Source organism: Melozone crissalis, unplaced genomic scaffold (genome assembly GCF_028551555.1).
Source record: "Melozone crissalis strain CALT ecotype California unplaced genomic scaffold, PUWL_Pcris_2 ptg000045l_1, whole genome shotgun sequence".
Lineage (NCBI taxonomy): Eukaryota > Metazoa > Chordata > Aves > Passeriformes > Passerellidae > Melozone > Melozone crissalis.
Genome location: NW_026535823.1, coordinates 8,742,830 through 8,769,965, shown reverse-complemented (window position 1 = coordinate 8,769,965; position 27,136 = coordinate 8,742,830). Strand labels below are relative to the sequence as shown.

General features: G+C 46.4%; 1 protein-coding gene across 1 annotated transcript in view; it reads left to right on the top strand.

The window, feature by feature from the left end:
* The first annotated feature begins 2,098 nt into the window (after nt 1-2,098).
* PLA2G4A (phospholipase A2 group IVA) overlaps nt 2,099-27,136 on the top strand; it is a 67,295-nt gene continuing 42,257 nt past the window's right edge. The window contains exons 1-4 of the mRNA XM_054286198.1: nt 2,099-2,160; nt 17,735-17,837; nt 17,996-18,134; nt 24,422-24,503. Of these exons, the coding sequence (XP_054142173.1) occupies nt 18,102-18,134; nt 24,422-24,503 (115 nt within the window). The 5' untranslated portion in view covers nt 2,099-2,160; nt 17,735-17,837; nt 17,996-18,101. The remainder of the gene's footprint in view (nt 2,161-17,734; nt 17,838-17,995; nt 18,135-24,421; nt 24,504-27,136) is intronic.

The following is a 27,136-nucleotide window of genomic DNA, read 5'->3' as shown; positions in this document are numbered from 1 at the left end:
TCTGGGAACTCCTCTTGTGCTCAGCAGGGCATCTCTTGGGTGCTTGAATTAAGTGCATTTGGAGGATTTAGAGCACAGATGATGGGGTCAAACTCCCAGACTTGCTGTCAAAGGGGAAAGGGTAACTACTCAATGAGAACAATTTTATTCATGTTTTTGTCATCTCTGCATGACTCCAGATCAGCACTGAGCTTGTCTGACACATTTCAGAGTCCTTTCCTACCAAGAGACAAGGTGAGGGGGTCTGCAGACAGTGGTTGACGTGGAAGACAAAAGGACCCAAATAATGGCACCACCGTGGATTCTCTGCATTTTTCTGGTCAATGTTCCCTCAAATGGCACATAGAGGATGTGGAGGAGGAGGCTGCCACATCAAACAGGCGCTTTCTGAGCTGGCAGTCCTAGGCTGGCTTTCTAAACATACACTTGCCCTTCTTTGTGACAGTATTTACAGAGGGCAGCTCTTCCCTACCCTGTGTCCCTACCCTCACCAATGAGACAGACCACCAGATCATCAGTGGTGGCTAGGGCAGCTCAGCCCCTCAGTGCATCACAGCAGGGGACCTGTAAGATAATGGAGAAAATGAGAATTCTGGCTTGCTCTGTGCCGAGGAGTGGCTTGCTGCCCTCTAATTGTGGCTACAGCTTTGCCAGACACTCGGCTTTGTTAATACAATGTGAATGCCACCTACGTGCCCCTCACCGGCATCCTTCGGTTTGCTGTGCTTTGAGGAGGTCTCAGCTGAGTCATTTCAGCCTTTTCTTCTCCCCTTTATCTTTGCTTTTTTAAGACCACGTTTTTCAAAGAATTGAGTTCCAATTTAGGCACTGAATTTGTGCAAAGCCCCAGTGTAAAAATGGGTCTTTGACGTCAACATTGAAGTAGAACTCAGTCTCATCTTTTCATGTCTGGAGAAGAATTGGCATCTTTGGGAGCTGTCACGTTAAGAGTGCAGGTTATGGGTGAGCAGCAGCTGAGGTTTGAGCCTGTCAGACTCTCCCACTGACTCACTGTGAGCTCCAAAAGCCCAGGTAGGAAATACTTGTTTGGACGTTAATCAAAGGATCATAGACTCTGGAATAGTTTGGGTTGGAAGGGACCCAAAAGCACATCCAGTCCCATGGACTACCATGGGCAGGGGCACCTTCCACTATCCCAGGTGGCTCCAAGCCCCATCCAGCCTAGCTTTGGACACTTCCAGGGATCCAGGGGCAGCCACAGCTCCTCTGGGCACCCTGTGCCAGGACCTTCCCACCCTCACAGGGAACAATTCTTTCTTAATCTAAACCTGCCCTCCTTCAGCTTAAGGCCACTCCCTGTTTAGCAGGAAACAATGCAGCAAATAATACAATACCATTTAGAAAGAAATTTACCAATTTCGGTATATTTGAAAACACTTCAACTTAAAATCTGCTAAAGCAAAACAGAAAAAATGTGAGTGAATGAATGGAAGGGAATTCTAAGGTAATCATCACAAAGGGTGAAAGTGATAGAATTAATAATGACTTAAAATTCCACTTTTTGAATGGAAGTGTAAAGTGGAGCAAAGGGGACTGAGTGGTCAAGCCACACCTTGGTGGACCTGGCCGAGGTTCACAGGGCACAGTCACCGCTGTTTCAACACCCATCCTTTCAAAACCAAGAGTCTGTAAGTGAAAGTGTTACACGTGCAAACATTCACGAGGTACTTGAAGAGCATGAAAGTGTTGTGTGGACACATCTACTGAATCAAACACCTTGAGAGAAGCACATTCCCACAGTAACATCCATCGCTGCCGCGACAGCAAGGGCTTTTTAACGCAAGGGATATTTTAATGCATATTCCATTTATCTGATTACTGTTTTCTACCACATTAGTCGCTCGCTCCGGCTCCGGCCAAGCGCTCCCCACGGCAGCGCTCGGGGCTCCTCCGTCCCCTCGGCCCGGGCACCGCAGCGCCCGGAGTGACGGAGCCGCCGCAGCCCCGCCGCTGTCCCCTCTCACCCCTTGTCCCCGCACAGCCCCTGTCCCCCTCTCAGCTCTGTCCCCACGGCCCCGGCCGCCGCCTGGATCCTCCTTAAGAGGCGGTGGCGGCGCGGGCCCCTCCCCGCCCGGAGCGCGGAGTGGCCCGCGGCGGGAGCGGAGCGGAGCGGGACGCGCCCGGCGGAGCCCGGCAGCCGTAAGCGCGGGGTGGGAGCGGGGCTCACCGCGGCTCCGGCGGTCGCAGGGCGGGCGGGAGCGGAGCCGCCCCCGCGGCGGGACGGGACGGGGCTGGCGGAGCCCCCGCGGGGAGCAGTCCCTGCGCGGACAGCCCCGGCCCGCTCTGCTCTGCTCCGCGGAGGGGGCTCCGAGAGGTACGGAGGCGGCAGCGCGGGGGAGCGGGGCGGGAGCGGGACCGCGGGGTCCCTGCACGGGTCCGCAGCTCCATCCCGGCCGGGGCGGGGGAGCGTGCCCGGCCCCTGTTCCCGGCTGGCACGGACACTGGCAGGCGGTGAAGCACTCGGCCGTGCGAGCTGTGGGGAAGTGCGGCGGGGCGGCTGCAGAGGGAACATTTCGCAAAGTGTCTGCGAGAGCAGCTTTTCTCTTGGGTCCGATGCGAGACGAATGTCTGTAAGAGTTCCTGCTCACGGCCTTTAGCAGGTTTCTGTTCACTTACATTGGTGTGGTCACGGACCAAAGTCACGGAATGGTTTGGGTTGGCAAAGACCCTAAAGCCCATCCAGTCCCACCCACTGCCCTGCGCAGGGACACCTTGCACTACCCCAGGCTGCTCCAAGCCCGGTTCCATGGGGTTCCCTGTGCCTCTTTGGGATTCCCACACTCACACGTGCAGGGTATTTGCTGTGCCCAGCCCTGCTGCACCTGTGCAGCGCTGCTGCCCCAGCGGTGGGATCAGTTCTGTGCTCCCCCAGCTTTGCATGGGCTTTGTCCCCTCCCTGGTGAGCGGGAGCTGCTGGGGCTGCCTGACCCCTGCCCAGAGCTCGACCTTGTGCCTTCACTTTGGGGAAAATCCCTTCGGCAGCCTGAACTGCTGAGTGCGGAATTTCCCATGTGGATGACGGGATGCAGACTCTGGTTCCAGCTCCAGCCCCAAGGGAGGAGCAGTGCTGTGGGTAGCACCTGTAACTGCAGTGGATGTACCTGGCAGAAGATGCTGTTCTGCAGCTCAGTAGGGTGAGATGCACGTGAAGCTGTTGATGCAGGGGATCAGCTGCTTTGTGGTTACCCAGAGCTGTTCAGCCTGCTGAGGATTCCAGACAGAAAGCATGAATCTAAAACTGATGTGGTTATTTTCATTAGTGAGAGGTTTTCAATATATGGTGTAGAGATAAATGCTCTTCTAGCACTGTCATCTCTCCAAACCTTCACGTTGGCCCTGTCCACCTTTCTGCACTCTCGTGTTCTCCTATGGCAGGGATCCATAACAAAAGAGAAATGCAAATATTGATTTATGCTTGAATCACATAAATTAATCTCTCCTGCATGGCCGGTCTGCACTGGAAAAACACCAGTTTGACTCTTGGCACCAAGTGCTGTTTATGACTTGTTTTTCTTTAAAAAATTAGAAAAAAAGCCAAAAAAAAAAAAAGTTCTCCAATGCTAGTGCATCACTAGGGTTGCATATTTAACTTGAATATGTTCTATTGAACATTGTTATCATGATTATAATTTTCACAGCACTTTGAATAGGTTACTTCTGCCAGTTGGCCTAAACCAGCTAGTATGGGAAGTATTTCAGGTTTTTCCCTAGTTTTTCCCTTCAGTTTGTGAATTTTCATCCTACAAAGGGGAAAAATCACGAGCATGGGGTGAGCACTGAGTGTTTCCCTCAGAAGTATTCCTGCAAAGCCATTGAGCAAACTTCAGTGACACTTTGGATAACCTCAATTCTTCTGACAATGCCAAGGGCTGACACAAGTGCAACGCAGAAATGGCCTTCTGGGTGCACATTGCTGCAGGAATAATGGGAATGGCTCCATTGGGGTGTTTGAATTGATGTGCAATATCCAGGGATGTGGCAACCTCGGTGACTTCCATGGAGGTTGGAACGGGACAGCCTTGGCAGTGGAACTGGAGATTTGGGAACTGAGAATTCAAATCACATGAAGTTAATTGAATGGCTTGGAAAATACCAGGGAGAGCAACAAATAGTATCCAGAGAAGGAGGTGTCTCCCTTGTATCCAGAAGTTCAAGTGTATTAAAAGTGACTACAAAGTATAAGAAAATACTTTGTTGTCCCTGGAAAATTTCTAGCCCAGGAGGTAAAAGCTTTACAGTATGGTATGGCCTGTGTGAATATGGAGTTGAGAGATTACATTCCAATTTATTTTTTACCTGACACATAACACTGCTGTGGAGCAGAGTCTCCCTATCCTTCAGGGCACGTATCCTCCATATCTGAGGACGGGGAGTGGTCTTGAGGGAGCAAAACTGAATTCTTAACTAATTGTTTAGTTGACATTGATGGGCAAGTTGGTGTCAAAAATATTGGTGCCTTACAGTCTGGACATGATTTAAACTATAAAAGCAGGTCCTTCCCTACAGCTCTGGTTCAGCTAAGGATTCAGCTTCCAGTTAAAGCCTGGGGGCCACTCATGGAACACACTTTTAAACTGAATCTGCCCTGGTCTGGTTTTATTTCATTTGTCTCTTTCCAAGGAGAAGCTGCACATAATTTGTGGAAGAATTTGTCTTTGATTTGGTGGGCAGGGGCAGCAGGATCTTGCTGTGAGGTGATGAACTCTTGTCTGGGTTTGCAGTGGCACTGATATAACTGTGTCTTTCTCAGTAGTCTGAAAAACAAATCCCAGAACCTGCTTTGGTAATGGAAATGACCTCATTGCTGCCCTAGGTTATAATAACGTGATGTAGTAACAGAATACTTTCAAAAGAATTCTTCCTTTTTTAAAAATAAGAAAAAAAGCAGCCCCTCATCACCTTGGTATTCAGACTTTCCTGAGGATTTTCATTTACTGTTTACCTCAGAGAGATGACCCAAATTTCCTGACTGTACCAATTTCCAGTAGCCTGTGTGTCAACGTCTGGAGCAGAGTTACTCAGTCCATGAGGCAGGGATGGGAGGTGGGCTCTAGGACAGGGGAAAGTGGTCCCCAAAGCAGGACCAAACTAAACACCAAAAGCTTCCAATATTTTTTAATAGATTATGGGGAAAACAAAAGGATCTAGTGAACATTTAAACTTTACTCTAATTTTTTTTTAATGAAAAATATTGTGGTGATATGGCAAGTGAGACTCCATGGACTTTTTTTAGAAATATCTATTAGTTCTCCCATTTGAACATATTGTGGAGGTGTCCAAGGCCAGGTTGGATGGGGCTTGGAGCAGCCTGGGCTGGTAGAAGGTGTCTCTGCCCATGGCAGGGGTGGCACTGGATGGGCTTTGATGTCCATTCCAACCCAAATCACTCTGGGCTTCTGTGATATTTTATAGAATGACACAGTTTCTGTAAAAAATAAGCCAATATTTTTGATGAGGGGAAAATACCAACCATATATTGATAGATGTGCAGATTTGACTAATTTTCTCATGGGTTCATTGTGGGCTGCCAGCAGTGGTGCTTCCTCAGCCTGTGCTGGTCCTGTCTCAGCTGGCAGCAGTGCCAGGGGACACAGACACTGCAGCTTTTCTCCCAGGTGTTTTCCTTTGCCAGAGAGTGGGTTGTGGGGACGACACTTCCCTCTCTGCCTACGCTTCTGCTGCGTGCTGGTCATTCCAAGACTCTCAGCACATGTGGGGAAGGATGTTTTTGGGCTCTGGACTGACAAACAGCCAGAGTGGGAGTCAGCGTGGGAGTGTCCCAGACTCTTAAAGCGATCCCTGGAGGAAAAGCAGGTGCTTCCATGATAAAGTGATTCCAAACAGATATCTCTCAGAGCACAGAGGTGATGCTCTGGGAGCGCCTTTTGCTCTGTGCAAGGGCACAGTCTCTGGGGTTGGTGCTGGAGCTGGCTGAGAGGGGCCTGTGCTGTCTCTGAGCACTGGGCTGCTGTCCAGGCTGCACAGCTCTGCTGGCAAACCCTCTTTAGTTGTGATGTTTAATCTCCTTCCAGATGAGTGGTAGCACTGGTGGCTTGTAGAGAAAAATACAGAGCCGCTTTTTCTCCTGCTAACAGCATTGCTTCAGCGTAGGATGCTGAAAGTATTTAAAAATACAGCTAAGCCTGCAAACAAAAATAATTTTCTTTCTAGCTTCCCTAAATATGCAGCTTTAGGAAGGAGACACAAAACAAATGGTCAAAAGCTTTCACACGCACAAGTTCTGAACTATTTGAGATGTATCAGTCGCATCTGTGTTTTTTTGTGGTTACCTGATAGTAAAGCTGTTGAACTGACTCATTTTTGATATTCATCTGGTATTTTCCTTAGAATGATTTCAGCATAAATCAGTAAGACTAATTTCTTTTCCTATTAATATTACCAGTGCTCATATCCTTTGCCAAGATGGGTAGGAATGTGCACTTCTGTAATAAATTATCCTTTTCTATTTACTGGGATTATAAAGGTCCTTATTTATGCACACACACAGATCTGTACAAATGTATATTTCTTCCAGTTAGGGGCAGTCCCAACCCCCAAGGGATTGCATTTTACTAAACATGCATGAAGGGCAGGACTGATAAGTGGAATGTTGGGATAGGTGGAGTAAGATTTGGATGCACATGTCCAGGCTGTCTCATCCCATCTGCTCCATGGCCTTGGCCAGACCATGAAATAGAAAGATTTAGCCTTAACATTTGTTGTGAAATTACTTTTAATTTGTGGTGCTTCCCTGCCCCTCTACCATGTCTATTTCTCAAGGGTAGCGATTATAAATAGGATTTAATTACTAAAACTGTGTTTCTCATGCATTTGACTTACTGCACTGTCAAGTGGATGTTAACAAACAAATTCCCCCAAGCAGAGGTTTCATTCTGTCCCATCTCAGGGGAAAGCAAACAGCACCTGTGGGTGATTGCACTGATCAGGGAGCATCTCTGGCTGTGGCATACACCAGCACTTTGCATGCTCCATCCCAAAAACTGTGCCTTTGGACCTCACATGCAAAACTGGAGCTCTATGCAAAGCCAGCAGCTGCTGCCTGGTCTGGCATTACTGGAAGGAACAACATAGAACTAGATTTTGGGGAGAAGGTGGTTGTGGAATGTGAGTAAATGGAAATTTTATGGTTGATCCTCTTGTGTTTTGTTTTTCAAAACAGAAAGAAGCCTATAATTGAGAATTTTGAAAGACTTTTGAGGCACATCTGTTCTTTAATTTAATCAATATGGGTGTGTGTTGAAGTGGACATTGCAATAGTGGCCATCTCTTGTCCTAGACAATTTCTATAAAATACAGAACTAACTATTCATGTGCTGCTGTTCTGAATCCTTTTCCTCCTTAATGCAAGCAGATGGATAATGAATTTCTAATAACACCCCTTTATCTCCTGATAAAGGTAGGACTCTAATTTTCACAAGCCTGGTGATTTCAGACTGTTGTATTGTGAAGAAAAAGTAGTTTTCCCTGTGCCAAAGCCCTACAGCTGTGACTTAAGGACAGTGCTGGTGAAAAACTTTAAAAAATGGGAGCAGAGCTTGTACAGCATCTGAGAGAGTGTGCTGGCAGGTCCTGGCTTTCCCTAAATCCAGAGTGTTTTTATAGGTGTGTGTTTGTTTCAGTGATGATATTCTCAGAGTCCCTGCTTTTCCCAGGCACTGTGAGGTTCTCTTAGGGAGCTGCTGTGAAGCCTGTGCTGATGGTAATGAGAACCAGCTCTTTGCTAATGGCAAAGCCTGCCAACATGTTGCATTTCTCTGGCATTTTCCACTTGGAACAGGACATGTCCACACAAGTTCTTTTGGTGAGTGATTGCAGTCAGCTGGGACATGCTTCCAAGTGTTGTTTTGCTTTTTAAACTTAAATTCCTTTTTCCAAGAATCCCAAATTCATTGACTCAGTGTGCTATTCAATGAGCTCTTCAACTCCCCTGTGGCCTGGAGAATGCAGGTTAAATTTTTATAAGGGTGTTTTTGAAATACAGAAAATTATATTGGATATTATAAATCCTTCCCTCTGAGGTGGGCAGGCCCTGGCACAGGGTGCCCAGAGAAGCTGTGGCTGCCCCTGGATCCCTGGCAGTGTCCAAGGCCAGGTTGGACAGGGCTTGGAGCAACCTGGGATAGTGGGAGATGTTTCTGCCCATGGCACAGGGTGGCACTGAATGGGCTTTAAGGTCCCTTCAAACCTTCTATGGTTCTGTGAAATTAAATAACTTCTTCCAAGGCATTAAGTCAAATCTGATTCAAAATCACCATCTGAAAGGAATGGTGTGGGCAGGGCAAGGTCTTCTCCCCGAGCTGAGTGACCTTTCCTGGCCGCTTAGTGGTTGTTTTCATTTAAGTGCTGATTTTGGGGTTAAACTCTCCCCCAAAGAGTTTTATTTAAACTGATGTAGCTCACTTCTGACAACTTTGTGCTTTGACAAATGGACATTTTATTTATAGAAAGTTTCTTGAAAAGTGGTCAAACACCTTCACTCTGAACACTCTGCCCTGTAACGTGTCGGTCATTTCCCTTTCACCACAGAGCCAACACATCCATGGGTGTTTCATATGCTGAGAGAGAGTTTGAGTTGGCAAGGAAGGGAGTAAGCCCTCGGTGTCTTAAGAAATAGTTAAATTAGAAGCTTAGGTAGTTTGGTAAGAGAGTAGTCATAGTTCATTTAAGTTTCCCGAACCAATCCCCTGTGGCTCAGAGAGGAGCATGAAAGTCCCCCTTGTGTCCCAGATTTTGCAAAGCTCTTTTAACAAGGGGATATGTAAATTTGGGGTTTCTTCCTCCCTTTGATTACTGTCCTTTTACTTTTGAAGTCATTGCGGCTCCTTAGTGATTGAGAGTTATTGTATCACTCTCCTGAAATCCATGTTTAAGTTACTGTGTTTTTATGGGTTTTGTTACTTCTGTGGGTTTTTTCTGTTTTGTGTAACCACTGATGGAATTTACCTCCTGGTACTGGTGGAATCACATTACAGTAAAGAGAATTTTTTTTGTGTGTGTGTACTATAGAGAAAATTTTCCAAGAATTGTGTAAAGATATTCTTTTCAGTCTTGATCCATCTCCAAAGCCTTAGTTGGGAATTTGTTTGTAGTGTCTTCAGTCCTCCTTCATCCTCTCAGGGTTTGACTCTGTGTGTGTGTGGATAAGAGTTAGATTGTTATCTAAAAATGAAGTGGCACCTGACTCAAAGCTTTCCTCCTAAATCATCAGGGGTGGCTTGTAGCTCGTGCCACAGCTCGGTGTTCTCCCTGTTGGCACTCTGAATCCATCTGGAATGGTGGGGCAGGAAACAGAAGCCCTTGGAACAAAGCAGGAGCAGGGTCTGGTTGGCAGGGCAGGGCAGGGCTGGCAGAGCTGCCCAGGACCAGAGAACTTGGGGAAGTTGTGAGCCCACGGCACAGGAAGAGGAAGGAGCTGGGGCAGGGGCATGAGGCGCCGCTCCCAGTGTGGTCTCTGAACAGGAAGGTGCCCCTGCTCGCCCTCTCCAGCAGGACAGGAGGGTGGAGGAGAGCCTCCACCCAAGCCTGGTGCAGAAAATCAAACCCCTGTGCAAATGTTGTGCCAAGATGAGGTTGCCTTCAAACACAAGCTGGCAGCTCAGGAGCTGCTTGCTCCTGAGAGTTGGGGCTGCCCCATCCCTGGAGATACCCAAGACCAGCGTGGATGGGGCTTGAAGCAAGCAGGGATAGTGAGTGGCATCCCTGTGGGTGGAATGAGATGGTCATTAAGGCCCATTCCAACCCAGGCCAGACTGGGATTCTGTCTAACAGCTGGCTGAAGGTCTGCTTGGCTCTGTGGAGCCAGGTGGGGCTTGCTCCAGGTCTGGCTTTGCTCAGCAGCCAAGAGTTGGATACAAGACAAAGATCACTGTTATGGAAGTACTTAATTTCTACTCTCAAAAATGTAATATATGTGTTGGGCATGTCTATGTTTGTCTTTGTGTCTGTGTGTAAAACATATATTTATGCTACTTACTCAGACTCCAGCTTGTCAATAGCCATGAAATATTTCCATATAAATTTTACTCTCAGCATTTAAAGAGGTTGAAAAATGTCAGCGTCAGAAGTTTGTTCATCACTACTTTTACTAGAAAGTCCAGACAGATTTCCTTGAGTCACTCCAATTTTGTCATGCTTTAAGTGCTGACCATAGAGACCAAAGGAAGTGCTGCACAATTGTCCCCTTGGCTGCAGATGGTGACCAGAGCTCGTGTTTGGAGCGAGGAGCCCAAAACCAGAAAGTTGAGTCACGTTGTGCAGACATGACGAGTGGGAGATGACAAAACATACCTTGTGAGTGCAGCCCTTCCTCCTGCCTGGCAGTGCCAGCAGCCTGGCTGGGGCTACAGCCTGTGCCCAAGTGCCAGGAAATCCCCAACTGAACTGAAAAAGATATTGAAAGAAAATATTGACCTTAAGGTCAGCTAAATTTGTTTTACGTGCATTGCTGACCAGAAAGCTAGCTGTTAAATTTTACCAGCTTGTTCCATTTTTAGCTGGTTTTTGGGGGGTTTGTGTGAAACCGCTGCATAACTGTAGTGCAGAAGGACTATCAGCTGCCTCAGTTGAAGCCTGAGTGCATCAGGCACCTTTGCATATTGGATTCTCCCACAAAACCCAATAAATACTTAAATAAAAGCTTATTCTAATGTTTTCCCTAGAATTTCTGTTTTTAAACCATTCCTACTTTAGAGCAGGGAAGGAAAAGAAGGGGAATGAAGGTGTGGAAAAGTTAAAGATATGCAAGAAGCAAACCATCATGATTTTAATAGAATCTTTAAAAGGCATTGGCTCAGAAATACTTAGAAGTTGGCCGAGCTCGGTGCTGTCCCCAAGGAGCAGGGATGGGTTTGGAATGAGATTTTTGGAGGCTGATTCTAGAGCTCTAAATCATGCAGCAGCAGTTCTGCCACGGTACCAGTGAGGCTTCTGGAAGGGGGATCCTGAGGTTTTGGCAGGCAGCAGCTCTTGACCACAGTGTAGCAGAGCAAGTGGAAAGTTTTGCCAATACTCCAGGTAAGAAAGGCAGGCAGGGGAGTTTTTTTCCCTCTCTTTTCCCCCTTCACATGAGCTTTAAAGGAATATAGTCAACAAAAAGCTCTGCCCAGTCAGGTGTTGCAGTTGAGATGTCTATCTTTAGTTTTAGGAGTTCTTGCATAAGTGTTTGCATTCTTGGCAAGACTTTGGAAGCTGCCATTGGCAGTGAGTTTTTCCATTTCAGAGAGCCTGGCTCTGGATACTTGGGGCACCCAATATCTTGAAATTCAAAAGTGAGCCTTAAGCTGGGCTTCCAAAAGTGAAAATACTCCTCAAAAATAACTGTCAAACATTCCTGGAAGTGTCCAAGATCAGGTTGGACAAGGCTTGGAGCAACCTGGGATAGTGGGAGATGTCCCTGCCTGTGGCAAGGGGTGGCACTGGATGGGCTTTAAGGTCCCTTCCAACCCACATCATTCCAGGATTATATGATGGAAAGTTTATTTGTAGAATAACTAGGTCCTAAATTCCTACTGTATAGAAATGTTGGGCATTTTCCCATCTGCTTTTCCTAATTGCACTGTGCTCATAGTAAATTACCTGCAGAGGTGGGTTTGAGTAGTGCATTCTGATTGGTTTAGGTCTATATCCTAATAATTGTTTTTAATGGAATTTCTGTCAGATTTTTCATGTTTCTCTTTGTTTCTTGGCTTTCTTGCTGGAAAACAAGTGAGCTGCTTCCCACATAAGCCTGACCCACGCAGTGGGGATTACTGGTCAGCTGCCTGAGGTTTTTTGACCACTTTTGAGACTCTGCCTTGTGGCTTTGATTTCCGTAGCAAAGGATAGTGATTGTTGCCATTTTTAAAGAGTATTCTTGGCATCTCTCAGCTGAGTTTGTTGTTCTTTCTCAAGGCTGTTTTTTTATTTCCACTGCAATTTCAGTTGAAGTGAAATATGATGTTGAAGAACAGTTATTTAAAGGTATAAACTCAAGGAGCTCTTTCATTCCTTGAATAAATGAACTCCTTACTTTGAATTTACTCAGTTCCACTTGAACATCCTTCTGTGAGTTTGCCATACAGCGAGTTCACATATGGGGACATGGGTTTTTCTCATAACCTCACAGGCTGTTGCAGCGAGTGGTTCTTGTTAAGTCCCCTTTGCGTAAGCAGGATAATTGTAACATAAACCATTCTGCCCTGAATCAGTTGCCTCTTCCTCAGACTTGCAGATGCTGCCTATGGGGAAACTACAGCACTTGGCTTGGTTTTCAATCCAGGGCACTTCCATGGCCAGTGAGACACAGGTGTGGGGATTCAGGCAGAGATGCTTCCAGCCTCTAGAATATTCCTGTTGGGGAGGCCATTCCTTGCGGAATATAAGATAAGGAGGATGGTTTTAATCCAGCCTAATTCAAGTTTATTAAAGGACCATGTCTGATGCCCTTGACTCACCAAGCCTTGCATCGTGTGTCATGGAGTGTATCTGTGGCCTGATAATTTTGCAACTTCTGTTTTCCTCTCTTTTGACCTCTAAAGTAGCCTTCAGCACTAGAAAAGGAGAAACTTTACACTGGTGGTGATTGTTGGGACTTTTCCAGAGTTTCAGCCCTGCTAGAGTGTTTACAGCCCTCCCTCCACTGTTGCTGTGTCACCTATACTTTCAGTAATTGCTAACAGGCCGACAAGTCATCTTTAAAAAAAGATTCGCTATCTCTTCATCTATTACCTCCCCTAGAGCAGGAAGTCAGATCTTAAAATCTCCTGTCTAGCTATGCTGTGTCAACTTCCTTGACAAGCTTCACCTCACAGTGTCCTTCAAAAATGTGCCACAAAGGTTGAACTTTTTGCCCCTCTGCTCAGAATCCTTCCTCCCACCCACACTTCCTTAGCATGGGGACAGCAGTCACAGAACTACGGAATCACTGGGGTTGGAAAAGGCCTGTGACTGATCCCCACCTTGTCACCAGCCCAGAGCACTTCCTTGGGCAACTCCAGGGATGGGGACTCCATTCCAATGTCTCACAACCTTTTCCATGAAGGAATTCCTCCTGATGTCCAACCTCACATCCTGAGGCCGTTCCCTCTCCTCCTGTCCCTGTCCCTGGGAGCAGAGCCCGACCCCCCCAGCTGTCCCCTCCTGTCAGGAGTTGTGCAGAGCCACAAGGTCCCCCCTGAGCCTCCTTTGCTCCACCAGCTCCCTCAGCCCCTCCTGGTGCTCCGGACCCTTCCCTGGACACGCTCCAGCCCCTCAAGGTCTCTCTGGCCACGAGGGCCAGAACTGGACACAGCACTCGAGGTTCCTCAGCAGGGCCAGCACAGGGCACAGCCACTGCCCTGGGCCTGTGCCCACACCAGGGCTGGCACAGCCCAGGGGCCACTGGCCTCTGCTCCACCTGGGCACACCTGGGCTCATTTTTTAATTCTGTCCCCAAGACCCTGAAGGCCTCTTGCAACTTTCCAGCCACTCTTCCCCTCAGCCTGGAGCTGCAGGGGGTTGGGGTGACCCAAGGCCAGCACCCAGCACTTGTCCTTGTTGACCCTCATCCCTTTGGCCTTGGCCCATTGGTCCACTTGGCATGCCAGCAGAGCATCTACTTTTCCATTTGTGGTGGAAGTGGAGTGATGGGGGCTCTACATGGAGCAGAGGTAATCCTTCCTCCTTGTGTGGGAAGTCCTAAATTAAGAAATAACATTACAGTGATTTTCCAGGATGCTAGACAAAGTCATGTAGAAACAGAGTATTTGTTATTTCTGTTATACAATCACAGGATCAATCTAACCAAATAAAATGCTGTAATCTGATTTGATAGAAATGGAGGGTGACATTCATACAAAAAGTCTGAGTCATTACTTAGCTTATTCTCTACCCCTTACTCTTCTGATGGATTGAAAGTTAATGACTGTGCTGGTGAGTCACACTTATTATATTTAAAGTTGTTCCTGTCTTTGAATTTTAAGAAGAATTGGACAGCTTGATATAAACAACCTCCCTCTAATGATTTTTCTTACACTTGTGAAGACGTATTCTGGCAATGATATTTATATTATGCTGTGTTTACTCATTTTCAGGACTTTTCCACTTGGTGAGACTAACTCCAGAGTAAGCTTGTGCTCAGCTTGGGAAAAATCCCATTATTCTTATCTTTTGACATATCCTGTACAAATGAATTATCTGTAGGAATGTACTGAGAATGAAAATGTTCCAGTAATAATTTCTATCTGTGTATGTGTGTGTGCGTGTGTAGCTTCTTTTTGCGAGTTACTGTGTTATAGTTGGTCTTCCAAGAGAATAATCCCTTATCCACTTCAATCTGTCACCTCAAGTGAGTGAGTATGAGCTGAGATCACAGAAGACTATTGACTCAAGGAGTGATCCAGCTATCCACTAATAGCTTGGTACTGATGGTGTCTGAAAATGTGCCTGGCGATGAAACACCCTTGTCCTGGCAGAGGTAGAGTTCACTCCTGGGTGTAAGTGAGATTTAGGCACTTTGGGAAATCCTGGCTCTCCATGACAAGGCTGGGATTTATGGCACTGGGAGAAAGGGAAAGACTGCCTCTCCATGACGGGGCCAGGCTAAACTGTGGCCTGTTTGCTGTGTAATTTGTAAACTTGGGCATTGACCAATAAAACAGTGAGAATCAGAGGGTCATGGAATAATTTGGGTTAGAAGGGATCCAGTGCCACCCCCTGCCACAGGCAGGGATATTTTCCCAGGTTGCTCCAAGCCCTATCCAGCCTGGCCTTGGACAATTCCAGGGATCCAGGGGCAGCCACAGCTTCTCTGGGCACCCTGTGCCAGGCCTGCCCACCCTCGCAGGGAAGAATATCTTCTGTATGTCGAATCTAAATTTCCCCCCAGTCAGTTTGAAGCCATTCCCCCTTGTTGTGTCACAATTCCTGATGCAGAGTCCCCCTCTGGCTTCCTTGTAGGCCCCTTCACCTGCTGAAAGATCTCCACACAACCCTCTGTTCTCCAGTTAACTTAATCTCTTCTTTGATTACCTATAATATACAGTTAAACAGTTAATGGTGGTGGTGCTGCCTTGAGGTGCTCTTTCTTTTGTAAGGAATGCTGTCAGCCCCAGGAACAGCACAGTCACAGATGGTGTGACACCACCAGGTATCAGGGAAACAAAACAACCTGTGTTGGTAATGTCACAGTGTCCTTGAAGATGTGTTTGGAGGCACTGCTTCCCCTGCATCTGCCAAGGGTGGGGCTCAGCAACTCCAGCTCAAGTGCAGGACTTTGTGTGTGCTTGTGATACAGCCCTGAATTATTATGGTCAGCCTGGGGAGGAGGAGGCTGAGGGCAGAGCTCACTGGGGGCTGCAGCTCCTCCAATCTCTGCTCCCTGACCAGGGACAGGACCCAGAGAAGGGCTGGAGCTGGGCCAGAGGAAGGTTTTCCTGGATATCAGGAAAGGCTCTTCCCCAGAGGGTGCTGGGCACTGCCCAGGCTCCCCAGGGAATGGGCACAGCCCCAAGGCTGCCAGAGCCCCAGGAGGGTTTGGACAAAGCTCCCAGGGATGCACAGGGTGGGATTGTTGGGGTGTCTGGGCAGGGACAGGAATCAGACTGGATGATCCTTGGGGGTTCCTTCCCACTCAGGATGTCCTGTGATTCCATGAAGTTTTTCCCATTAGGCAGTGTGGGATGGACAGCATGTAGGGGAAAGTGTTAAGCAAGATAATTTTGGGATTACAGCTCTGTTTGCTGCAGATGTTTGCAGTAAACATTCTTCAAGACTTTTTTCACGGCTCTTGATGAGGATCAGGATTTCTTGGTTGCTCTGTATTTGGCTCCTCTGCCACACAATTTGCTTTACCCAAACTCCGTGGGTAATTCAGTGCGAGCTTCCAGAGGGCGTGGTGTAATTACCTGATCTGAATTAAATCCACTGTAAGGGATTAAGTATTCATGTCACTTAAACATCTGCTTTCTCTTGAGATGGGCTCTGGGAAGAGCATGGATAGCTGTCCCTCTGCCAGCCCTGGGGCATGAAGTGGCACTGGTGCCTGTGCTTGGGTACCTGCCGGTGTTTATCACATCCTGAGAGACTCTGATTAACACAGCCAGCCAGGAGCTGCCATTTGGAGTACCATGGCATGGGCAGGGCTGGATCTGCAGTGCTGGTGGTTGGAGCCCTGTGGGACCCCGAGATCCCAGGCTTTGTGTGTGAGGTCTCCTTGCTGCCTGGCCCTGCTGAGAGCCCTGTCCGTGGCCCTGCGCGGGTGTTGGGATGCAGTTGCTGGTGACGTGGTCGTGTTTTTGTCCATCTGCAGGATCCTTGCCTCATCCATGGAGGGCAGCTGGCGCTTGGGGACTCTGCTGGCCCCGCAGCCAAAGAAGCTGTTTTGTTGTCTGCAGCATCACCAATGCGCTTCCTGCAGATGTCGAAACAAATGAGGCGGGGGGTTGTAGGGAGAGAGAGAGAGCATGATCTCATGTCTGAACCAGTTGAGGGATCATCTGGGGAGCTGGAACTCTGCCTTTAGGATGCAGCACGTTAACTCGAACCAGGCTTTTCATCCTGGGTCTAACCTGTTCTCTTATTTCCCCAGACAGAGCAGTAACCTCGTCTTGGTTTTGTGTATCCTCTCAAAGCAAGTGTGGTAGTTGACTGTGCGCTTCAGGGAAATGAGTATTTTCTGGTTTTATAAATTTCCTCTCTGTTATGGTGATTGGGTAGCTCCTGCTGTTCCCTTTCCTGGATTGCCTTCCAAGATGTCAGCAGTTCCTCCAGAAATTATATAGCTGGGTGCGTTTACCATGATTCTCCAACGCTGAAGTCTTTCTTATTCACACTCCCTCAGATAACAATGAATAAATAAACCCAGGGTGATTCCTAGCCTCAAACTATTGTTAGGGCTGACAGGAAAGGGTGGTTAGGCATAACCAGGGAAGTGATGGAATTGCTGTCTCTGGAAGCATTCAGAAAACGTGTGAGTTATGGTGTAGTGGGACATGGTTTAGTGATGGACCTGGCAGTGCTGGATTAATGGCTGGACTTGATGATCTTGGAGGGTTTATCCAGCCTTAATGATTCAGTGATTAAAGAAAGGACATTGTAATGTTCTAGTGATCATAATGAAACTAGATTTTTATTGTTGTGCCTTCATGTAGTTGCTCAAGAGCAAAGGTTTGGGAGTGATATATAGAATTGCTTGGGGCTTATCCTGCTGTTTCAGAATTGAGCATTAGGAATCATTGCCTTGTGACCAAGCCCCTAATGGTGCTTCACTTCCTTTCACTTTGAAATTTCTGCTGATGGCTCAGGTCTGATGATGGTCCAGCTGGATCTGAGAACTGATCCTGTCCAGCAGTTCCCTAGGTTTTTTTAATATGCAGACAAGAGTAACCTCTGGTACTTGGATGGTTAAAAACAGTTCTGACTTTGAAGGGCTCTGGTGGCCCCTGATCTTCACTGAGTGCTCAGAAAGCAGTGGCCTGTGGTGAGCCTGTGGGAGAGCCATGAAGTCCTGATTTGCAGTTTGCCCCTCCAAGCCTCTGGAACATGTCCAGTCAGTGGAGGTTGGCCAGGAGGTTACATAGAGCTCCAGCTGGAGTTCCCTTCCTGGATTTACAGAGGGCAGTATTGCTGCTCCTACAGAGCTTGCAGTCACAACTAGCACTGTAATGCATGGTAGCGTAAATACTACAATATAGTTACAGAATAAATATAATTCCTCTCTTCTTTTGTTTATCTGCAGAGCTGCTAAAAACACTGGCATGACTGGAATTTAAGATACTGGATTCCTGCTCTTACCCTGAAGTAGAGGAAATAAACGTGAGAAATTTCTCCAGCTCAGGCAGGTAAATACCTATATCTCCACAGTTTATGGGAAATTAGGTTCTTGGTAAACAAATTAATTGTGAAAACCTTCCTAAAGAGGAGTAACTGATTTGCTCTGTAAAATATAGTTCAGAAGGAACAGATTAATTTTAATGATATCTTCTTTTTTATTTATTAGTTAAAGGACCTATCATACTGAACTCTGCTTTGAGAAGAGGGGAAGCCTCTCCTGTGTGGATTTGAAATAGATAGTTGGCAGTTGCCTTGAATAAACTAAGGCAAAAATGTCTATCATAGATCCTTATCAACACATTGTGGTAAGTAGCACTGAATCTTATATATATATATATCTATATACACACTATCTTCTCTGATATATATACATTGTCTTGTATCATGACTTCTCTGCTGGAAGTTACTCTATATAAGGACATAACATTAGAGTTGTTACTATTTCCTTGAAGAAATGGTATGTCTACTTTTCTTCTTCACAGTGCAGGTTTTTTTTTGGGGGAGTGGGGCAGGAGGAGGAGGTTGTACTCTTTTCCTTTTCATTAGTATGAATGTGAATGGAGAGATAAGTTGGCATTTTGGGATATTTAGATCTTAAACTGGTGTATGTCACTAATGTTGGTTCAAAGAGAATCCTCACAATATATTGTGCAAACTCAGAGTGAGATGATCTGTGCCACTCAGCAGCACACTGTGCCCCTGCTCCCTTCTTCCTGCTTTATTCCAGTTTTCCTGCTGCATCCTTGTCCCAGCTGTCACACCCTTGGGATGGCAGTGAGCCAATGGATCCTGCTGAATGAGCAAAAAACCTGTTCAATACAAAAACAGACAAAAATTTCTTAGGGAGAAATCTTTTCCCTGTGAGGGTGGGCAGGCCCTGGCACAGGGTGCCCAGAGAAGCTGTGGCTGCCCCTGGATCCCTGGAAGTGTCCAAGGCCAGGTTGGAAAGGGCTGGGAGTAGCCTGGGCTAGTGGAAGGTGTCCCTGCCCATTGCCTGGAGTGGCACTGGACGGGCTTTGGGGTCTCTTCCAGCCCAAACCACTCTGGAATTCCTTGGAAGGGTTAGAAATCCCATTCTGTGCTGTTGCAGCTGGCCCAAGGTGAGTTCAGCCCATGGATGTGTAGAAGTAGGAGGAAGGAAATGGAAGCAGAACTCCCTTCAGGGGCTCAGCAGCCTCTCAACCTTCCAGCACAGCTGGAAGTGAGTTTCCAGAGCCAACTCTGGGATGGCATTTCCTGCCCAAGCCAAAATCCAGAGGCACACTGTGGGTGTTCCTATCAGGGGCTTCTCGTGACAGCACTGGGCTGACAGCAACAGTGAGGTGTCCCCAGAGATAGCTGCCACACACTTGTCACAGTGTTTTACTTTTACACAGCTAAAAATACTCCCTGTGCTTCCTACAAGTGATCTCTTATCGGCCCTGTGGTTTGTGCCCCATGCGCTCACATCCTCCACGCCAGTGTGCAGCCAGCAGATGTCAAACTGGCTTGTACTCCCTGCCCAGTCCTGGGAGCTGCTGGGAGGGAGGACAAACCTCAGGGTGATGTCTGTGTTAAAACAGTGCTGGCTTAATTCCTCCCAGCATCAGTGCCCTCTCCTGGATGGATTGCTTGGAATGATCTGTATCTTTATGAGAGAGGTTTCTGAGGCACTCGGTTATGTATTTTAATAAATCTTACTTGCATAAAAGGACTTTTTGATACCGATAATCAACAAAATGGAGCTGTCCTACATATGTAATATAATAAATAAAAAGTGTGTGTAGTAAATGTAGTTATAGCTCCCTGGGAATGCTGAACTGTTGCTAATTCCAGAATCAACACTGTTTGTGCAAGAGCTGATCCTTTAATTGCTTGGAAAGTGAATGGAAATCTTAGAAGTTTTTTTAACTTGAAAACTGAAATCCCGTGGAAAGTTTTTATTGCAATTTTGATCAGTCATGGGCAGCAGGCTCACATTAATGCAAAAATACTGGATTTAAATAATGTTTGGCATTAAATTACTCAGAAGGATTCTGCATTTTCCAGAAGTCCTTGTCCTGGCTGTTGTGTGTGTTTTCTGAGCTTTTTTTTTCCTCATTTTATGAAAGACTCTGAGGTATAAATTAGGATGTTTAGAAAGCTGCTGCAGGTGCAGACAGAACTGACTATTCAAAAAATGCAAAGAATTAAACTGTGTAATACCTCTTCATTTACTTTGATATGGGGGATAAATATTATAACAATGAAAAAAAACACTTCAAGATAAAATTTTTGTGTGGGCACTGAAGTTTGTCTTAACTATAATACCCTGTGAAAGAAGAGCATGGGCTCCATGAAAATCAATTACTTAAGTAAACAAGCAAATATTTTCATTTGTCCAGCTCCTTTGTTAGCTCAAGTGTCCTTAACATGAAGGAAGTAAACCCATTTAATACCTGTGCAGTCTGCCTGCCTGCCTGGCTCACAGAATGCCCGTGTCCTGGTGGAGCTGCGCTCTGTGACTCAGCATTCTGGAATATGACAAATGTGATTTTGAGCCCATGCAAATCCCTGGCTGGCCGGGCACGGCCGGAAGGGCGGCAGGCAAAACCCGCCCAAAAACCGTGTGCCTGGAGATCCTGGGGCTCTGCCCCTGGTGGGAAGGGGTGTGTTGGTCTGCAGGGACAGCCAAATGAGAGCAGCAAAGCAGATAATCAGGGAAATTTTACTGAGGGCAAGGAAAGCGCTCAAAGGTGTGAGAGGAACAAATGAGAGCTGAGGTGTGAAAACAGGAGATGCTGAACTGTGGCTGTGCAGTCATGGAAAATGTAGATTGAATAGTGAACACTGTCCACCTGAGTTTCCATAACTCAGAAAACCCCTATTCAGACAGAGCATGGTGAAAACTTTTTGATTTTTCTCTTTTCCTCTCTACATTTATGGAGAAAGAGGAAGTGAAGTGAAACACGTGCGAAGCGTGTCACTTTGGACAGTGTGTTGAGTTTTTTAAATCTGTAGAATCCCAGAATGGATTGAGTTGGATAGGACCTTAAAGCCCACCCCACCTCACTGCTATGGGCAGGGACAGCTTGCACTGGAGTTAATGGTGAGCTTTTGAAATTTGTAACCTGTCCTAGATTTTTAAAGGAATGTGGATGTTGCTCTTCTCAGTGTTGCAACGTTTAAGTGATTTATTTACCATAATCTGTTTTTCAGAAGTACTTGATGTATTTGTACAGATTTTTATCAAGACTTAAGGTGAACGTAAGTCACTTGAGAAAACGCAGCTTAGTCATCTGAACTAGCAAGGACTGGATTTGTAAGGGCATTCAGAGTCAATACATTTCTCATTGTGTTTTCAGGGGCCTTCATCAGAGCTCCTTCTGAAAAACTAATAAAAAATGCTTCTGAAATATGGACATTTATGCCTTTTGATCTCCTTAGAAACTGCATCCTAAGTGGAAAATTGCTCTAATTTCCACTTGCATTTAATTTGCAAGAAAAACATTTATTGTAGGGTAAGAAGAGATGTAGACTTTCAAGCTTCCTGTGTGTATCTGTGTATTTATTTTTTTTACTAAGAGGGAGATTGTTTATTGCAGTAGTGGCAAATTTCTTCCAAGTGTATGACCATGGCCAAATATTAATAACTGTGTAAAACTGTAATCCTCAGTGTGTTGTTTTGGGTGAGGCACAGGGAAAGAAGATACTGCTTTTCTGTTTTGCCAGGCCTCTGTGTTTTCACATGCCTTTCAGAAGATCCCAGTCTTAACCCAGACTTAATTTCCTTGGCAGTGCAACAGCTGGAATGATGGACATTGCTGTTCAAGTTAATAAAAAGCAATTTTTGTGAAGGCATTAGTAAAACAGTTACAAACTTGTAATAGAAATAGTGGCGTTATCTGTGCTGCTGGGAAGAGAGCAAGCTGGGAAGTGGTGTCTTGGCCTTGCTTTGATGGTAGGCATAAGAATTATGGGCATATAAGTTTAGCCGTATGGGAGATGCAAGCAAATTACTTTACAGAGTGCTTGTTGTCAGGGAACATTGTGTAGTACCCCCCTTTTCCAGCCAGAGCTGTGGGACATCAGAATGGCACATGAACTTCACCTATCAGCTGAGGACTAAACCCAGCACACCCATGTCCCATCCTCGTCACTTAATTATAACTCCTCTTCACTGTTAAATGCTCAGTGATCTCTGATTTGTGGTCTCCACTGAGGACAAGCTCTCTCTTGACAGCTGAGAAAAAGGAGGAGGGTGGTGTGTTTGTACTTTGGGCTGTTTCTTTTAATTACAAGGTAGGATATGACAAAGGAAATGCTTCAGTCTGTATGAAGAAACTGAGGCCAGTTGTGAAACCAACTATATCAATCTGGCATACTTGGGAGATAATATAATGGGAGATAATAAAACAGCTTTGGACAATTTCAGACAGCAAGCTGGAAATAGGGGGCAGTGAGAGCCCATGGATTCTGGGGAGTCACAGCTTGTAAAAGTTTTTGGGGCAGGGTAAATGTCAGAGCTGGGGTGACTTCACACAGCTGTGTTCCTAGCCCTTCCCAGATACCCACCAAAATCCCCATTTACCCTTCTGTGGAGGAAAACTCTGGACTTCTTTTTCCCCTCTGGCAGAGGCAGAAATTTGTTCAGGGAGAAGTCTCATCCTCCTTCCCCCTCATTCATCTTGGAAGCTGCAGTGCAGAAGGGGATGGATGTCACTCAGTCATTGGGATGTCTTCATGTCAGCCCGTGCAAGGCTGTGAAATACATGTTGCTCCTTAGGAGCTCTGGGTTCCCAGAGCTGAGCCCTCTCTGCTGGGTCTGATGTTTTAGGTGAGCAGCATCCCACTGGGAGTGTTGGGTAGAGTCTGAATTCCCTTTTTCCTGTGGTGCTGAACCACTTGCAGTGCCATGACAGTTTCAGTGCACCACAGCTGGCATTGCCACAGTTTCCTCCTTGCCTGCTCATTTGGTCTTGGATCCAGATAACCCCTGTGGCTGCCAGGGGAAAATTCCAGAGCCAGGCAGACTGTCCTGGCCGGATCCTGGAGCAGCTGGCACAGTGTGGGGGTGATTCCAGCCAGATAAAGCTGATAAACTCAGTGTCTGGGTCAGGCATGGCTGCAGTGGAGTCATCTGTGGCCACCTCTATGAGAGTGTGGATGTTTTCCACCCACCCTGCATGGCTGTGGGTGTTTTCTCCTGGAGCCTTTGCCACAGGGATGTGGCTGTGCCTTGGCACACCTCAGGCTGCTGCAGGAGTTGTGTTGCTGTCACTGGAGGTGCTTTTTATTGACTCCTGACTCAAATGCCACTTAAGCACTCACAAGTCACTTTGCTGTCTTTAGAAGATTCGTTTTGGCCTTCCTTTTTTCCCTTTTTTAATTTTTTTTCCAGAAAATTCTATGTAACTTATGAGATGTTTAACTTTTTTCTTTATTCTTATGAGAGGGATCCAGTTTGGCTCAGGTCTCTGGGTGTGAGCTGTAGACACAAAATAAGGAGGTTTGGCTGAAACAACCAGTTCTGGGAAAAAAAAAAAAAGGCATTATCTAGATGAAAAAATACCAGGAAAACACCAGGCAGAGTGTGACTAAGCATGTCCCATAGCAAGGGTATTGTCTATGATTTTAAATTAATTTCAGTGAATTTCCTGATGGTGGCCTTCTCCCTGGTTGTTTTGGTCCCAGTGAGTGAGTTTATTTTAATGTACTTCACAAGGTCAGTGGGTGGTTAGGAAAAGATAGAAAATATACAATGGTGTGAGACCTGATCCTGGCTTTAATACCTCACTTTTCCTTCCAATCTCTGTGTCCCTGTAAAGGCAGTATTAGCTGCCCTGCAGTCTGCACTGGTGATTCTCAGTGGTATCCAGCAGGTTGGTCAAACTCAGGGCCATGTAGATAAAGCAACACTACAGCCAAGTTAGTGACCTCTTTTATTAAGGCTTTTGCTTTTTGTTTCTTAATTTCATGTCTTTTCCTACTTCCCTGGTTTGCTGAGGACACACCTGCTCCTAGGCAGGCAGCTCCTGCTGTGTGTTTGGGCTTTGCAGGAAACAAGAACCTCCAGAAAGTGCAGGAAAGGTGCTGGTGGCTGTTTTGACAGCTTGCTTTGCACCTTCCTTACATTGTCTTGAGGCTGCTTTCACACTGAATATTGATGTGTACTAGAAAGTACAGCACTAACTCTTACCCCTTGTGTGTGCACTGTGCATTTATCTGCTCCAGAACACAGACTTTGAAGTAATTCCTCTCATTCTTTTTAGCAGGGGAAGGCAATTACCAAGACAAGCTGTAAAAAAGCCCATTTTTATTTTTCCCTTGCCGTTCTCAGTGGTTGCTGCCTGACTAAATGCCTCGGAGCAGGTTCTGTGGTGAGAGGGAGTGTTGTTGGTTGAGATTAGTAGGTGTGGCTGCAGGAAAATCCAGCAGCCCCAGTGCAGGTACCTCTTGGTAAAGCTCCAGGGTGCAGTTCAGCTTTAGGATGCTCTATCCAGTATGAGTTTCCCTTTTGTTTTGACTGGGTGATTTCTCTCTCTCTGTTTTTGGACAAAATGAAAACTTCTTTTGAGAGATGGGGTGTTTCTTGGTTCTGGATCTTAATCACCTCTCACTCTCTGACTTTCAGGTGGAGCACCAGTACTCACACATATTCACTGTGACAGTAAGGAAAGCCACAAATGTCACCAAAGGAGCCATTGGTGACATGCGTGAGTACATCTCTTTCTATTTTGCTTTTCTCCTGTGAGCCTGGGCAGGGAGGGGGAGCTGGTGACTCATTGTGCATTAAGTGGTTGCCAGTGGGGTGGTGGTGGAGTTCTGTCTGTCTCTCTGTCTGTCTGTCTAAAGCAGTGTCCCCGTGTCAGTGCTCACTCTCAGAGAGCAGATGTGCCGCTCCTCCTTTCATTGATCCAGGAGGGCTGAGTGAGTTGTAAACGATTTGCCTACAAGCCAGCAACACCTACAATTAGCTTTTTGGCTGGGTCAGAAGTGCTGTGTGAGTGCAGTGAAACTGGAAATTGCTGCCACCTCACTGGGCTGTGGTTTGGTGGGGGATAAAAAGAGCCTCAGCTCTGCTGAGTCAGTGCAGAAAGCAGAAAAAAATGTAAGTCCATTAAAAGAAAACCCACCCAAACGGTCCAGCAGATCCTGTGGTGGGGAGATGGATGGCAACAGCACCTCTTCCTCTTTCTGGGAGGCTGCTGAGCCTCTGGACTTCACAGCTGAACAGGAAACCACTAGGAAGAACAACTCTGCTCTGCTCTTAAGGAGGGAAAGGGAGAGAATATTAGCTGAATCTGCAAAAAGAATATTCCTTTTTTCCTTATGTCTGTCTGCTTTGCTGCCAGGCTGCCTCTCCCTTTTCCCAGTGCTTGCAGGCTGGGGCAGGGAGGATGAGTATGACCTTTGTCTCCTGCTCTCCCATCCAGCTGATTGGACATACAAGTGTTTCCCAACTCCTGGAAACTACTTTTGGGTCAAAGTACATCAGCTGCTCTGACCCACCCATCCTGCACTTTGCTTCAGGGGGTTTTCATCACTGAAATCTGCTGTTGTTGCTAAAATTGCAGGAGGGTTACTTGAGAGGGGGATGTTCAACAGCCACAAGTACAAGGGAAGAGAGGGGAGCCCTGGAAAAGGGGAAAAGAGGGAGTTGTGAGCCTGTCATCCCCTGTGGGGTGAGGGGAAGCAGCACACAGGGAAGATGCAGTGGTGTGTGGATACAGATATATATATAATTTCATACATATGGTGGTCTTTAGATAAGAAGACCTCAGGAGAGGAGCTAGAAGAGTGGAACAAGGAGCCCATGAGTTTGTGTGTGTAAGAGAATGAGTTAAATGGAAAAACAAAGGCTTTACACAGGTCTTGGATGCAGGTGTCTGTCATGAGGCAGTGTGGGCAACATGGGCAGGGAAAAAAAGCCATGGCAACTTTGTGCACTAGATCAAATATGGTCCTATAGTATAGACTTTGAATATTATTCTTCAATATAATTGTATTTTTTTTCTAGAAAACAAAAAAGTCCTCTTATCTTAGCAAGTCATCAAAATCAAGCAGCTGCTCAGGAAGAACATTTTATTTTGATAAAACGTGCCAGAGTGATGCTGTAGGGCCACTGAAACCTGCTTGGCTTCTTGTCTGAGACAACTGCCAGAGCTCAGTAGCCTGAGGCACCCCCAGGCTGAGGCATCTCTGGGTGAGCTTCAAGGACCCAGGGCTGGTCCTTGGGGTCCTGGCAGATCCCCCAAAATGAGAAAAAACAGATTGTTGCGTCTTTTTTTTTTTTTTTTTTTTTTTTTGGGAAAATTAAAAGTATTTTTATTCCCTGTCATGGGAGCCTGGCAGCTACTTGATGAAATTAATGATTGTGTTAATTACTGTGGGGAGGTGCTTGAAGCTGAGAGTGTAGAAGGGCTTTACAGTTGATTGTGCCTATCTATCTATCTATCTATCTATCTATCTATCTATATTTGTTTTATTTGATTTGCCAAAAATTAAACTTGTTGAGGGAACTGCTGAACTTTTCTATAGGTTTTTTGTCTCAAGGACAGGAAGATGGCTGTGACAGACCATGTGTGAGCCCTGTTTGGGGTGGGTACCTGAATTTCACTTCCCTCACGGACACTCCCAAGCTGTTGACCCTTCTGAGGAGTTCCCCTAATTTTTTCTGTTGTTTTTGGTCTAGGTTATGAACCAGAGGTGCTCTTGGAACAATTTTAAATTGTGGTGTGATGGAGGCCTGGGGCAACATGAGGGATCAGCCTTTCCAAGACTTTCTGGAACAGCTCTGAGAGATCTGAGCAAATCTAAGTTTATGAAATATGCTGAAGTGCTTTGTGTGACATTTTTCATCTGGAGGCCCTGAACTCTACCTGTGCTCAAGGAGTTTTAGCTGGCAGGTCTGGTGTGTGTGGTGCCCCCCACAATGGGTGGCATGGAGGCACTGACTCCTCTGGCATGGCCATCCACACCTCTGTCTCCTCAAGCCTAGGCTGGGCAGATAACCAGTATTTCTAGAAAGTTTTCCAGGGTTTCTTGAGCTCTTCATGAATGGACAGTGTAAATGGTTGTGTCATCCTCAGGCCATTTTGTCATTCCTTGAGTCTGTGTGTGGGAGTGATAAATGAGATTTCCTGTAAGAACTCCCCACCCAGGGTGGTGGGAAGGGGGCAAAAGAGGTTTGAGGGTAGACCCTTTATTTCCCATCAGTTCATTCAAGTCCCTTCTTATTTCAGGTGTCTGCCCATTACTGTTGTCTCTATAGAAGTCCTTCCTTTATTGGTGTCACTTGTCTCAGTTTTATTGTTCCCTGGGAGTGGGAGTGATAAATGTGACTCCC